General features: G+C 53.3%; 1 protein-coding gene across 1 annotated transcript in view; it reads left to right on the top strand.

Moving 5' to 3' along the window:
• Positions 1 to 15,000, top strand: part of cnot4b (CCR4-NOT transcription complex, subunit 4b) — a 72,924-nt gene that overhangs the window by 35,493 nt on the left and 22,431 nt on the right. Inside the window, exons 9-10 of the mRNA XM_046299528.1 lie at positions 3,065 to 3,402; positions 4,331 to 4,897. Coding sequence (XP_046155484.1) covers positions 3,065 to 3,402; positions 4,331 to 4,897 — 905 coding nt within the window. The remainder of the gene's footprint in view (positions 1 to 3,064; positions 3,403 to 4,330; positions 4,898 to 15,000) is intronic.

Genomic DNA, 15,000 nt, shown 5'->3' with positions numbered 1-15,000 from the left:
CTTCCTCTCTCTCCTCCCTCCCCCTCTCTCCTCCCCCTCATCTCTCTCTCCTCCCTCATATTTCTCTCTCTCCTCCCTCATATTTCTCTCTCTCCTCCCTCATATTTCTCTCTCTCTCTCCCTCATGTCTCTCTCTCCTCCCTCTCTCTCTCCTCCCTCTCTCTCTCCTCGCTCTCTCTCTCCTCGCTCTCTCTCTCCTCCCCCTCTCTCTCCTCCCTCTCTCCCTCTCTCTCTCCCCCTCTCTCCCTCTCTCTCCCCCTCTCTCCTCCCTCTCTCTCCCTCTCTCTCTCCCTCTCTCCCTCTCTCTCTCCCTCTCTCTCTCCTCCCTCTCTCTCTCCCTCTCTCTCTCCTCCCTCCTTCTCTCTCTCCTCCCTCCTTCTCTCTCTCCTCCCTCTCTCTCCTCCCTCTCTCTCCCCCTCTCTCCTCCCCCCTCTCTCCTCCCCCTCATCTCTCTCTCCTCCCTCCCACTCTCTCCCTCTCTCTCTCCTCCCTCCCCTCTCTCCCTCTCTCTCTCCTCCCTCTCTCTCCTCCCTCTCCCTCCTCCCTCTCCCTCCTCCCTCTCTCTCCTCCCTCCTTCTCTCTCTCCTCCCTCCTTCTCTCTCTCCTCCCTCCTTCTCTCTCTCCTCCCTCCTTCTCTCTCCCCCTCTCTCCTCCCCCCTCATCTCTCTCTCCTCCCTCCCACTCTCTCTCCTCCCTCCCACTCTCTCTCCTCCATCTCTCTGTCCTCCCTCCCTCTCTCCTCCCCCACTCTCTCCTCCCCCTCATCTCTCTCTCCTCAATCCCTCTCATCTCTCTCTCCTCCCTCCCTCTCTCCTCCCCTCCTCATCTCTCTCTCTCCTCCCTTGCCTCTCGTATATCTCTCTCTCTCTTCCCTCATATTTCTCTCTCTCCCTCATATTTCTCTCTCTCCCTCATGTCTCTCTCTCCTCCCTCATGTCTCTCTCTCCTCCCTCATGTCTCTCTCTCCTCCCTCACTTCTCGCTCTCCTCCCTCACGTCTCTCTCTCTCCTCCCTCACGTCTCTCTCTCCTCCCTCATGTCTCTCTCTCTCCTCCCTCATGTCTCTCTCTCTCCTCCCTCCGTCTCTCTCTCTCCTCCCTCCGTCTCTCTCTCTCCTCCCTCATGTCTCTCTCTCTCCTCCCTCATGTCTCTCTCTCTCCTCCCTCATGTCTCTCTCTCTCCTCCCTCATGTCTCTCTCTCTCCTCCCTCATGTCTCTCTCTCTCCTCCCTCATGTCTCTCTCTCTCCTCTCCCTCATGTCTCTCTCCCCCTCTCTGTCCCTCTCTCCTCCCTCATATCTCTCTCTCTCCTCCCTCATATCTCTCTCTCTCCCCCTCTCTGTCCCTCCCTCTCTCCCCTCCCTCCCTCTCTCCCTCCCTCCCTCTCTCCCCTCCCTCCCTCTCTCTCCTCCCTCCCTCTCTCTCCTCCCTCCCTCTCTCTCCTCCCTCCCTCTCGCTCCTCCCTCCCTCTCGCTCCTCCCTCCCTCTCGCTCCTCCCTCCCTCTCGCTCCTCTCGCTCCTCCCTCTCTCTCTCCTCCCCCTCTCTCTCTCTCTCTCCTCCCTCTCTCCCCTCTCTCTCTCCTCCCTCTCTCCCTCTCTCTCTCCTCCCTCTCTCTCCCTCTCTCTCTCCTCCCTCTCTCTCCCTCTCTCTCTCCTCCCTCTCTCTCTCTCCTCCCTCTCCCTCTCTCTCTCCTCCCTCTCTCTCTCTCCTCCCTCTCTTTCTCCTCCCTCTCTTTCTCCTCACTCTCTCTCTCTCCCTTCCTTCCTCTCTCTCCTCCCTCCCCCCTCTCTCCTCCCCCTCATCTCTCTCTCCTCCCTCATATTTCTCTCTCTCCTCCCTCATATTTCTCTCTCTCCTCCCTCATGTCTCTCTCTCCTCCCTCTCTCTCTCCTCCCTCTCTCTCTCCTCGCTCTCTCTCTCCTCGCTCTCTCTCTCCTCCCACTCTCTCTCCTCCCTCTCTCCCTCTCTCTCTCCCCCTCTCTCCCCCCTCTCTCCTCTCTCTCTCTCCCTCTCTCTCTCTCCCTCTCTCTCTCCTCCCCTCTCTCTCCCTCTCTCTCTCCTCCCTCCTTCTCTCTCTCCTCCCTCCTTCTCTCTCTCCTCCCTCCTTCTCTCTCTCCTCCCTCTCTCTCCTCCCTCTCTCTCCCCCTCTCTCCTCCCCCTCTCTCCTCCCCCCTCATCTCTCTCTCCTCCCTCCCACTCTCTCCCTCTCTCTCTCCTCCCTCCCACTCTCTCCCTCTCTCTCTCCTCCCTCTCCCTCCTCCCTCTCCCTCCTCCCTCTCTCTCCTCCCTCCTTCTCTCTCTCCTCCCTCCTTCTCTCTCTCCTCCCTCCTTCTCTCTCTCCTCCCTCCTTCTCTCTCCTCCCTCTCTCTCCCCCTCTCTCCTCCCCCTCTCTCCTCCCCTCATCTCTCTCTCCTCCCTCCCACTCTCTCTCCTCCCTCCCACTCTCTCTCCTCCATCTCTCTGTCCTCCCTCCCTCTCTCCTCCCCACTCTCTCCTCCCCCTCATCTCTCTCTCCTCAATCCCTCTCATCTCTCTCTCCTCCCTCCCTCTCTCCTCCCCTCCTCATCTCTCTCTCTCCTCCCTTGCCTCTCGTATATCTCTCTCTCTCTTCCCTCATATTTCTCTCTCTCCCTCATATTTCTCTCTCTCCCTCATGTCTCTCTCTCCTCCCTCATGTCTCTCTCTCCTCCCTCATGTCTCTCTCTCCTCCCTCATGTCTCTCTCTCCTCCCTCACGTCTCTCTCTCCTCCCTCACGTCTCTCTCTCCTCCCTCACGTCTCGCTCTCCTCCCTCACGTCTCTCTCTCTCCTCCCTCACGTCTCTCTCTCTCCTCCCTCACGTCTCTCTCTCTCCTCCCTCATGTCTCTCTCTCTCCTCCCTCATGTCTCTCTCTCTCCTCCCTCATGTCTCTCTCTCTCCTCCCTCATGTCTCTCTCTCTCCTCCCTCATGTCTCTCTCCTCCCTCATGTCTCTCTCCCCCTCTCTGTCCCTCTCTGTCCCTCTCTGTCCCTCTCTCCTCCCTCTCTCTCCTCCCTCCCTCCCTCCCTCCCTCCCTCCCTCCCTCCCTCCCTCCCTCTCTCCCTCTCTCCCTCTCTCCCTCTCTCCCTCTCTCTCCTCCCTCCCTCCCTCCAGCTCCCAGACAGTGACTCTCCGTCGCCCCCTCCTGTCCTCTCCGGCCCTCCTGGTTTCTCCAAAGCCAGCCAGGTGGTTCCCATCAGTGTGACTACCCGGTCTCCCTTTCAGGGGGCTGCCGCCGAGTCCCAGTCTCTGTTCTCTGACAATAGTAACTATCGCCATCCTAACCCCATCCCCAGCAGCCTCCGTGGGTTCCCCAGCACCTCCACACAGAACAACCACGACACCTGGCCCACTGCACCCCAACCACACAGCCTCTTCACTTCAGGTACAGTGGGAACTCAACACAAAGATATACTTGTCATTTATATTATCTGTGTACGTTACAAATGGGAGATCTATACTCTTTTTGATCATGTAATCTAATTGATTTTACTGGGGGTTTGAGAGTCCAAATGTCTAGCCGTAGACGAGACGGCCTAGCTGGTGACGAGGCGGCCTAGCTAGTGGCGAGGCGGCCTAGCTAGTGGCGAGGCGGCCTAGCTAGTGGCGTGGCGGCCTAGCTAGTGGCGAGGCGGCCTAGCTGGTGGCGTGGCGGCCTAGCTGGTGGCGTGGCGGCCTAGCTAGTGGCGTGGCGGCCTAGCTAGTGGCGAGGCGGCCTAGCTAGTGGCGAGGCGGCCTAGCTAGTGGCGTGGAGGCCTAGCTAGTGGCGAGGCGGCCTAGCTAGTGGCGAGGCGGCCTAGCTAGTGGCGAGGCGGCCTAGCTAGTGGCGTGGCGGCCTAGCTAGTGGCGAGGCGGCCTAGCTAGTGGCGAGGCGGCCTAGCTAGTGGCGAGGCGGCCTAGCTAGTGGCGAGGCGGCCTAGCTAGTGGCGAGGCGGCCTAGCTAGTGGCGAGGCGGCCTAGCTAGTGGCGAGGCGGCCTAGCCAGTGGCGAGGCGTGGCGAGGCGGCGAGGCGGCCTAGCCAGTGGCGAGGCGGCCTAGCCAGTGGCGAGGCGTGGCGAGGCGGCCTAGCCGGTGGCGAGGCGGCCTAGCCGGTGGCGAGGCGGCCTAGCCGGTGGCGAGGCGGCCTAGCCGGTGGCGAGGCGGCCTAGCCGGTGGCGAGGCGGCCTAGCCGGTGGCGAGGCGTGGCGAGGCGGCCTAGCCGGTGGCGAGGCGTGGCGAGGCGGCGAGGAGGCCTAGCCGGTGTATTAATTATAGGCGTTTAAAAGCTTTTTCTGTTAAATTTGACATCACTGATATACATCTCTCTCCTCCAGATTCCATCCCAGTATCGTCCTCAACAGACTGGCAGGCAGCCTTCGGCTTCGGCTCATCCAAACAACAGACGTCAGAAGATGACTTGGGATTCGATCCTTTCGACATCACCCGTAAAGCCCTGGAGGACCTGATAGAGAAGGAGCTCAGCGTTCAGGACAGCCTCCCGTCCCTCTCCATCTCCCCAGGTCCCTTCCCCCCCCACCACCACCACCACCACTCCCTCCTGTCCTCCGTAGCTGCTCCTGGTCCCCCTGGAGAGCCGATACCCCGTAACCACTTCTTCTCTGGGCCCAACTCCGGGTTCTCTAGTAATCACTGCTTCTCCCAGATGCATCAACACCACCCTCAACAACGGGCCGTCTATAACTCCTTCAGCTTCCCCGGACAGCCGCCTTCATCATCGTCCTCGTCTTCATCACAGACCAGCCGCCACCCCTGGATGACGTCTGCCCCGAACCGAAATAACTTCACGACGCACTTCGGCGGAAACCGCACGGTGTCACAACACAGCAGCTTCCTGGACCTGATGCTGCCCAGTACAGGGCTGGGAGGCATCGCCACGACAGGTAATACATACCATAATAATGTATACAGAGCGTTCAGAAAGTAGGTAATACAGGTAATACATACCATAATAATGTATACAGACATGGAACGCTGCCAGGGGTAGTTATGACTGGGAACAGCTGTCCGTGTTTATAATGGGGACATGGAACGCTGCCAGGGGTAGTTATGACTGGGAACAGCTGTCCGTGTTTATAATGGAGACATGGAACGCTGCCAGGGGTAGTTATGACTGGGAACAGCTGTCCGTGTTTATAATGGACACATGGAACGCTGCCAGGGGTAGTTATGACTGGGAACAGCTGTCCGTGTTTATAATGGACACATGGAACGCTGCCAGGGGTAGTTATGACTGGGAACAGCTGTCCGTGTTTATAATGGACACATGGAACGCTGCCAGGGGTAGTTATGACTGGGAACAGCTGTCCGTGTTTATAATGGACACATGGAACGCTGCCAGGGGTAGTTATGACTGGGAACAGCTGTCCGTGTTTATAATGGACACATGGAACGCTGCCAGGGGTAGTTATGACTGGGAACAGCTGTCCGTGTTTATAATGGACACATGGAACGCTGCCAGGGGTAGTTATGACTGGGAACAGCTGTCCGTGTTTATAATGGACACATGGAACGCTGCCAGGGGTAGTTATGACTGGGAACAGCTGTCCGTGTTTATAATGGACACATGGAACGCTGCCAGGGGTAGTTATGACTGGGAACAGCTGTCCGTGTTTATAATGGACACATGGAACGCTGCCAGTGGTAGTTATGACTGGGAACAGCTGTCCGTGTTTATAATGGACACATGGAACGCTGCCAGGGTAGTTATGACTGGGAACAGCTGTCCGTGTTTATAATGGAGACATGGAACGCTGCCAGTGGTAGTTATGACTGGGAACAGCTGTCCGTGTTTATAATGGAGACATGGAACGCTGCCAGTGGTAGTTATGACTGGGAACAGCTGTCCGTGTTTATAATGGAGACATGGAACGCTGCCAGGGGTAGTTATGACTGGGAACAGCTGTCCGTGTTTATAATGGAGACATGGAACGCTGCCAGGGGTAGTTATGACTGGGAACAGCTGTCCGTGTTTATAATGGACACATGGAACGCTGCCAGGGGTAGTTATGACTGGGAACAGCTGTCCGTGTTTATAATGGAGACATGGAACGCTGCCAGGGGTAGTTATGACTGGGAACAGCTGTCCGTGTTTATAATGGACACATGGAACGCTGCCAGGGGTAGTTATGACTGGGAACAGCTGTCCGTGTTTATAATGGACACATGGAACGCTGCCAGTGGTAGTTATGACTGGGAACAGCTGTCCGTGTTTATAATGGACACATGGAACGCTGCCAGGGGTAGTTATGACTGGGAACAGCTGTCCGTGTTTATAATGGACACATGGAACGCTGCCAGGGTAGTTATGACTGGGAACAGCTGTCCGTGTTTATAATGGACACATGGAACGCTGCCAGGGGTAGTTATGACTGGGAACAGCTGTCCGTGTTTATAATGGACACATGGAACGCTGCCAGGGGTAGTTATGACTGGGAACAGCTGTCCGTGTTTATAATGGACACATGGAACGCTGCCAGGGGTAGTTATGACTGGGAACAGCTGTCCGTGTTTATAATGGACACATGGAACGCTGCCAGGGTAGTTATGACTGGGAACAGCTGTCCGTGTTTATAATGGACACATGGAACGCTGCCAGGGGTAGTTATGACTGGGAACAGCTGTCCGTGTTTATAATGGACACATGGAACGCTGCCAGGGGTAGTTATGACTGGGAACAGCTGTCCGTGTTTATAATGGACACATGGAACGCTGCCAGTGGTAGTTATGACTGGGAACAGCTGTCCGTGTTTATAATGGAGACATGGAACGCTGCCAGTGGTAGTTATGACTGGGAACAGCTGTCCGTGTTTATAATGGAGACATGGAACGCTGCCAGGGGTAGTTATGACTGGGAACAGCTGTCCGTGTTTATAATGGACACATGGAACGCTGCCAGTGGTAGTTATGACTGGGAACAGCTGTCCGTGTTTATAATGGACACATGGAACGCTGCCAGGGTAGTTATGACTGGGAACAGCTGTCCGTGTTTATAATGGAGACATGGAACGCTGCCAGGGTAGTTATGACTGGGAACAGCTGTCCGTGTTTATAATGGAGACATGGAACGCTGCCAGGGGTAGTTATGACTGGGAACAGCTGTCCGTGTTTATAATGGAGACATGGAACGCTGCCAGGGGTAGTTATGACTGGGAACAGCTGTCCGTGTTTATAATGGAGACATGGAACGCTGCCAGTGGTAGTTATGACTGGGAACAGCTGTCCGTGTTTATAATGGAGACATGGAACGCTGCCAGGGGTAGTTATGACTGGGAACAGCTGTCCGTGTTTATAATGGACACATGGAACGCAGCTGCCAGGGGTAGTTATGACTGGGAACAGCTGTCCGTGTTTATAATGGAGACATGGAACGCTGCCAGTGGTAGTTATGACTGGGAACAGCTGTCCGTGTTTATAATGGAGACATGGAACGCTGCCAGGGGTAGTTATGACTGGGAACAGCTGTCCGTGTTTATAATGGACACATGGAACGCTGCCAGTGGTAGTTATGACTGGGAACAGCTGTCCGTGTTTATAATGGACACATGGAACGCTGCCAGGGGTAGTTATGACTGGGAACAGCTGTCCGTGTTTATAATGGAGACATGGAACGCTGCCAGGGGTAGTTATGACTGGGAACAGCTGTCCGTGTTTATAATGGAGACATGGAACGCTGCCAGGGGTAGTTATGACTGGGAACAGCTGTCCGTGTTTATAATGGACACATGGAACGCTGCCAGGGGTAGTTATGACTGGGAACAGCTGTCCGTGTTTATAATGGACACATGGAACGCTGCCAGTGGTAGTTATGACTGGGAACAGCTGTCCGTGTTTATAATGGAGACATGGAACGCTGCCAGGGGTAGTTATGACTGGGAACAGCTGTCCGTGTTTATAATGGAGACATGGAACGCTGCCAGGGGTAGTTATGACTGGGAACAGCTGTCCGTGTTTATAATGGACACATGGAACGCTGCCAGGGGTAGTTATGACTGGGAACAGCTGTCCGTGTTTATAATGGAGACATGGAACGCTGCCAGGGGTAGTTATGACTGGGAACAGCTGTCCGTGTTTATAATGGGGACATGGAACGCTGCCAGGGGTAGTTATGACTGGGAACAGCTGTCCGTGTTTATAATGGAGACATGGAACGCTGCCAGGGGTAGTTATGACTGGGAACAGCTGTCCGTGTTTATAATGGACACATGGAACGCTGCCAGGGGTAGTTATGACTGGGAACAGCTGTCCGTGTTTATAATGGACACATGGAACGCTGCCAGGGGTAGTTATGACTGGGAACAGCTGTCCGTGTTTATAATGGACACATGGAACGCTGCCAGGGGTAGTTATGACTGGGAACAGCTGTCCGTGTTTATAATGGACACATGGAACGCTGCCAGTGGTAGTTATGACTGGGAACAGCTGTCCGTGTTTATAATGGACACATGGAACGCTGCCAGGGGTAGTTATGACTGGGAACAGCTGTCCGTGTTTATAATGGACACATGGAACGCTGCCAGGGTAGTTATGACTGGGAACAGCTGTCCGTGTTTATAATGGACACATGGAACGCTGCCAGGGGTAGTTATGACTGGGAACAGCTGTCCGTGTTTATAATGGACACATGGAACGCTGCCAGGGGTAGTTATGACTGGGAACAGCTGTCCGTGTTTATAATGGACACATGGAACGCTGCCAGTGGTAGTTATGACTGGGAACAGCTGTCCGTGTTTATATGGAGACATGGAACGCTGCCAGTGGTAGTTATGACTGGGAACAGCTGTCCGTGTTTATAATGGAGACATTGAACGCTGCCAGGGGTAGTTATGACTGGGAACAGCTGTCCGTGTTTATAATGGACACATGGAACGCTGCCAGTGGTAGTTATGACTGGGAACAGCTGTCCGTGTTTATAATGGACACATGGAACGCTGCCAGGGGTAGTTATGACTGGGAACAGCTGTCCGTGTTTATAATGGAGACATGGAACGCTGCCAGGGGTAGTTATGACTGGGAACAGCTGTCCGTGTTTATAATGGAGACATGGAACGCTGCCAGGGGTAGTTATGACTGGGAACAGCTGTCCGTGTTTATAATGGACACATGGAACGCTGCCAGGGGTAGTTATGACTGGGAACAGCTGTCCGTGTTTATAATGGACACATGGAACGCTGCCAGTGGTAGTTATGACTGGGAACAGCTGTCCGTGTTTATAATGGAGACATGGAACGCTGCCAGGGGTAGTTATGACTGGGAACAGCTGTCCGTGTTTATAATGGAGACATGGAACGCTGCCAGGGGTAGTTATGACTGGGAACAGCTGTCCGTGTTTATAATGGACACATGGAACGCTGCCAGGGGTAGTTATGACTGGGAACAGCTGTCCGTGTTTATAATGGAGACATGGAACGCTGCCAGGGGTAGTTATGACTGGGAACAGCTGTCCGTGTTTATAATGGGGACATGGAACGCTGCCAGGGGTAGTTATGACTGGGAACAGCTGTCCGTGTTTATAATGGAGACATGGAACGCTGCCAGGGGTAGTTATGACTGGGAACAGCTGTCCGTGTTTATAATGGAGACATGGAACGCTGCCAGGGGTAGTTATGACTGGGAACAGCTGTCCGTGTTTATAATGGAGACATGGAACGCTGCCAGGGGTAGTTATGACTGGGAACAGCTGTCCGTGTTTATAATGGACACATGGAACGCTGCCAGTGGTAGTTATGACTGGGAACAGCTGTCCGTGTTTATAATGGACACATGGAACGCTGCCAGGGGTAGTTATGACTGGGAACAGCTGTCCGTGTTTATAATGGAGACATGGAACGCTGCCAGGGGTAGTTATGACTGGGAACAGCTGTCCGTGTTTATAATGGACACATGGAACGCTGCCAGGGGTAGTTATGACTGGGAACAGCTGTCCGTGTTTATAATGGACACATGGAACGCTGCCAGGGGTAGTTATGACTGGGAACAGCTGTCCGTGTTTATAATGGACACATGGAACGCTGCCAGGGTAGTTATGACTGGGAACAGCTGTCCGTGTTTATAATGGACACATGGAACGCTGCCAGGGGTAGTTATGACTGGGAACAGCTGTCCGTGTTTATAATGGACACATGGAACGCTGCCAGGGGTAGTTATGACTGGGAACAGCTGTCCGTGTTTATAATGGACACATGGAACGCTGCCAGGGGTAGTTATGACTGGGAACAGCTGTCCGTGTTTATAATGGACACATGGAACGCTGCCAGGGTAGTTATGACTGGGAACAGCTGTCCGTGTTTATAATGGACACATGGAACGCTGCCAGGGGTAGTTATGACTGGGAACAGCTGTCCGTGTTTATAATGGACACATGGAACGCTGCCAGGGGTAGTTATGACTGGGAACAGCTGTCCGTGTTTATAATGGACACATGGAACGCTGCCAGTGGTAGTTATGACTGGGAACAGCTGTCCGTGTTTATAATGGAGACATGGAACGCTGCCAGTGGTAGTTATGACTGGGAACAGCTGTCCGTGTTTATAATGGAGACATGGAACGCTGCCAGGGGTAGTTATGACTGGGAACAGCTGTCCGTGTTTATAATGGACACATGGAACGCTGCCAGTGGTAGTTATGACTGGGAACAGCTGTCCGTGTTTATAATGGACACATGGAACGCTGCCAGGGGTAGTTATGACTGGGAACAGCTGTCCGTGTTTATAATGGAGACATGGAACGCTGCCAGGGGTAGTTATGACTGGGAACAGCTGTCCGTGTTTATAATGGAGACATGGAACGCTGCCAGGGGTAGTTATGACTGGGAACAGCTGTCCGTGTTTATAATGGACACATGGAACGCTGCCAGGGGTAGTTATGACTGGGAACAGCTGTCCGTGTTTATAATGGACACATGGAACGCTGCCAGTGGTAGTTATGACTGGGAACAGCTGTCCGTGTTTATAATGGAGACATGGAACGCTGCCAGGGGTAGTTATGACTGGGAACAGCTGTCCGTGTTTATAATGGAGACATGGAACGCTGCCAGGGGTAGTTATGACTGGGAACAGCTGTCCGTGTTTATAATGGACACATGGAACGCTGCCAGGGGTAGTTATGACTGGGAACAGCTGTCCGTGTTTATAATGGACACATGGAACGCTGCCAGGGGTAGTTATGACTGGGAACAGCTGTCCGTGTTTATAATGGGACATGGAACGCTGCCAGGGGTAGTTATGACTGGGAACAGCTGTCCGTGTTTATAATGGACACATGGAACGCTGCCAGGGGTAGTTATGACTGGGAACAGCTGTCCGTGTTTATAATGGACACATGGAACGCTGCCAGGGTAGTTATGACTGGGAACAGCTGTCCGTGTTTATAATGGACACATGGAACGCTGCCAGGGGTAGTTATGACTGGGAACAGCTGTCCGTGTTTATAATGGACACATGGAACGCTGCCAGGGGTAGTTATGACTGGGAACAGCTGTCCGTGTTTATAATGGACACATGGAACGCTGCCAGGGGTAGTTATGACTGGGAACAGCTGTCCGTGTTTATAATGGAGACATGGAACGCTGCCAGTGGTAGTTATGACTGGGAACAGCTGTCCGTGTTTATAATGGAGACATGGAACGCTGCCAGGGGTAGTTATGACTGGGAACAGCTGTCCGTGTTTATAATGGACACATGGAACGCTGCCAGTGGTAGTTATGACTGGGAACAGCTGTCCGTGTTTATAATGGACACATGGAACGCTGCCAGGGGTAGTTATGACTGGGAACAGCTGTCCGTGTTTATAATGGAGACATGGAACGCTGCCAGGGGTAGTTATGACTGGGAACAGCTGTCCGTGTTTATAATGGACACATGGAACGCTGCCAGGGGTAGTTATGACTGGGAACAGCTGTCCGTGTTTATAATGGACACATGGAACGCTGCCAGGGGTAGTTATGACTGGGAACAGCTGTCCGTGTTTATAATGGACACATGGAACACTGGAAACTGCTGCCAGGGTAGTTATGACTGGGAACAGCTGTCCGTGTTTATAATGGAGACATGGAACGCTGCCAGGGGTAGTTATGACTGGGAACAGCTGTCCGTGTTTATAATGGACACATGGAACGCTGCCAGGGGTAGTTATGACTGGGAACAGCTGTCCGTGTTTATAATGGACACATGGAACGCTGCCAGGGTAGTTATGACTGGGAACAGCTGTCCGTGTTTATAATGGGGACATGGAACGCTGCCAGGGGTAGTTATGACTGGGAACAGCTGTCCGTGTTTATAATGGACACATGGAACGCTGCCAGTGGTAGTTATGACTGGGAACAGCTGTCCGTGTTTATAATGGACACATGGAACGCTGCCAGGGGTAGTTATGACTGGGAACAGCTGTCCGTGTTTATAATGGACACATGGAACGCTGCCAGGGGTAGTTATGACTGGGAACAGCTGTCCGTGTTTATAATGGACACATGGAACGCTGCCAGGGGTAGTTATGACTGGGAACAGCTGTCCGTGTTTATAATGGAGACATGGAACGCTGCCAGGGGTAGTTATGACTGGGAACAGCTGTCCGTGTTTATAATGGACACATGGAACGCTGCCAGGGGTAGTTATGACTGGGAACAGCTGTCCGTGTTTATAATGGACACATGGAACGCTGCCAGGGGTAGTTATGACTGGGAACAGCTGTCCGTGTTTATAATGGACACATGGAACGCTGCCAGGGGTAGTTATGACTGGGAACAGCTGTCCGTGTTTATAATGGGGACATGGAACGCTGCCAGGGGTAGTTATGACTGGGAACAGCTGTCCGTGTTTATAATGGACACATGGAACGCTGCCAGGGGTAGTTATGACTGGGAACAGCTGTCCGTGTTTATAATGGGGACATGGAACGCTGCCAGGGGTAGTTATGACTGGGAACAGCTGTCCGTGTTTATAATGGACACATGGAACGCTGCCAGTGGTAGTTATGACTGGGAACAGCTGTCCGTGTTTATAATGGACACATGGAACGCTGCCAGGGGTAGTTATGACTGGGAACAGCTGTCCGTGTTTATAATGGACACATGGAACGCTGCCAGTGGTAGTTATGACTGGGAAAAGCCCAACCCTGCAGCTCTCTTTTTTTGTGTGTTTTTTTTTTGTTGTCCACAAACAATCCCATGAGGTCATTGAATTGCATTGCATTGTGGGTAAGTAATAGGGTAAACATGAGCGAGAGAACCACTGGGTGGCAGCACATGATTACCCTAGTGTTGTGTCGTGGCTGGAATGACCATCAGAACAGACTCACCCAGTCAGACAACAGTATAGAAGATGTCATAGGATGTTAATTGCAGGGTCATATGTACAGATTTAGCATCACTGTTTGGCTACATAGCTTTGAAATAATCTAGAATAATAATTATATAATAATAATAATAATAATATATAGCAAATTGATCAAAGAATCTAAATGTCTATGGTTAGGTAGATGAGCTCCTACATTGACTGCAAACCATTTTTACAATCCATCTTTCTCTCTGACTGACCGACATCGTAATCCTCCCAGGACGATTCAGATCTGTCTGACCAGTATGGGAATCAGACCATTGGCCTCTGACCTGAACGACCTCTTCCCTGTGTGAGGAACAGAAACAAACACGTTTATCAGAGCCACCTCCACTCTCGCTCCTCATTCGTCCATCAGCTCTTTGTTTGTCTGTTGCTGACCCACTGTCATTGGCCAGTTCAACCCCCCCCCCCCCCGAACTTAGCCTAGGGGCTGTATCTCAAATAGCACTTGTTCCCTATATAGTGTAGAACAACTTGTGACCAGGCCGTTTGGGGTCAGCCCTGGTTCTGGGTCATTCATCCTGTGAGGCTGACAAGTGAGTGTCGGGCTCCTCTTCGCTTTTCCGTTTACCTCAGCAGCTCCTCCCCTCCTCGGCTCTCCCTTCCTATCTCCTCCTCTCCCCTTCTCCTCTCCCCTTCTCCTCTGCCCTTCTCCTCTGCCCTTCTCCTCTGCCCTTCTCCTCTCCCCTTCTCCTCTCCCCTTCTCCTCTCCCCTTCTCCTCTCCCCTTCTCTACTCTTCTCCCTTCCGATCTCCTCCTCTCCCCTTCTCTACTCTTCTCCCTTCCTATCTCCTCCTCTCCCCTTCTCCTCTCCCCTTCTCTACTCTCCTCCCTTCCGATCTCCTCCCCTTCTCTACTCTCCTCCCTTCCTATCTCCTCCTCTCCCCTTCTCCTCTCCCCTTCTCCTCTCCCCTTCTCCTCTCCCCTTCTCCTCTCCCCTTCTCCTCTCCCCTTCTCTACTCTTCTCCCTTCCGATCTCCTCCTCTCCCCTTCTCTACTCTTCTCCCTTCCGATCTCCTCCTCTCCCCTTCTCCACTCTCCTCCCTTCCTATCTCCTCCTCTCCCCTTCTCCACTCTCCTCCCTTCTGATTTCCTCCTCCCCTTCTCCTCTTCCCTCTGCTCTCCTCCGCTCCTCTCCCCTTCTCTACTCTCCTCCCTTCCTATCTCCTCCTCTCCCCTTCTCCACTCTCCTCCCTTCTGATCTCCTCCTCCCCTTCTCCTCTTCCCTCTGCTCTCCTCCGCTCCTCTCCCCTTCTCTACTCTCCTCCCTTCCTATCTCCTCCTCTCCCCTTCTCCACTCTCCTCCCTTCCGATCTTCTCCTCTCCCCTTCTCCTCTTCCCTCTGCTCTCCTCCGCTCCTCTCCCCTTCTCTACTCTCCTCCCTTCCTATCTCCTCCTCTCCCCTTCTCCACTCTCCTCCCTTCCGATCTTCTCCTCTCCCCTTCTCCTCTTCCCTCTGCTCTCCTCCCCTTCCGATCTTCTCCTCTCCCCTTCTCCTCTTCCCTCTGCTCTCCTCCCCTTCCGATCTCCTCCTACTCTCCCCTCCTTTCCTCTCCTCCCAAATACGTCAGTCAGGGAGACTGAGGCCAAGCGCCCTCCACTGATGGAGAGATGGGAGACGAGATTGAGGTCGAAATCTAAAAGTGTGTTTT

Source organism: Oncorhynchus gorbuscha, linkage group LG14, assembly GCF_021184085.1.
Source record: "Oncorhynchus gorbuscha isolate QuinsamMale2020 ecotype Even-year linkage group LG14, OgorEven_v1.0, whole genome shotgun sequence".
In the NCBI taxonomy this organism is placed as follows: Eukaryota; Metazoa; Chordata; class Actinopteri; order Salmoniformes; family Salmonidae; genus Oncorhynchus; species Oncorhynchus gorbuscha.
The sequence above is the reverse complement of the archived record's forward strand: the minus strand, read 5'-3'. Positions and strand labels throughout refer to the sequence as shown.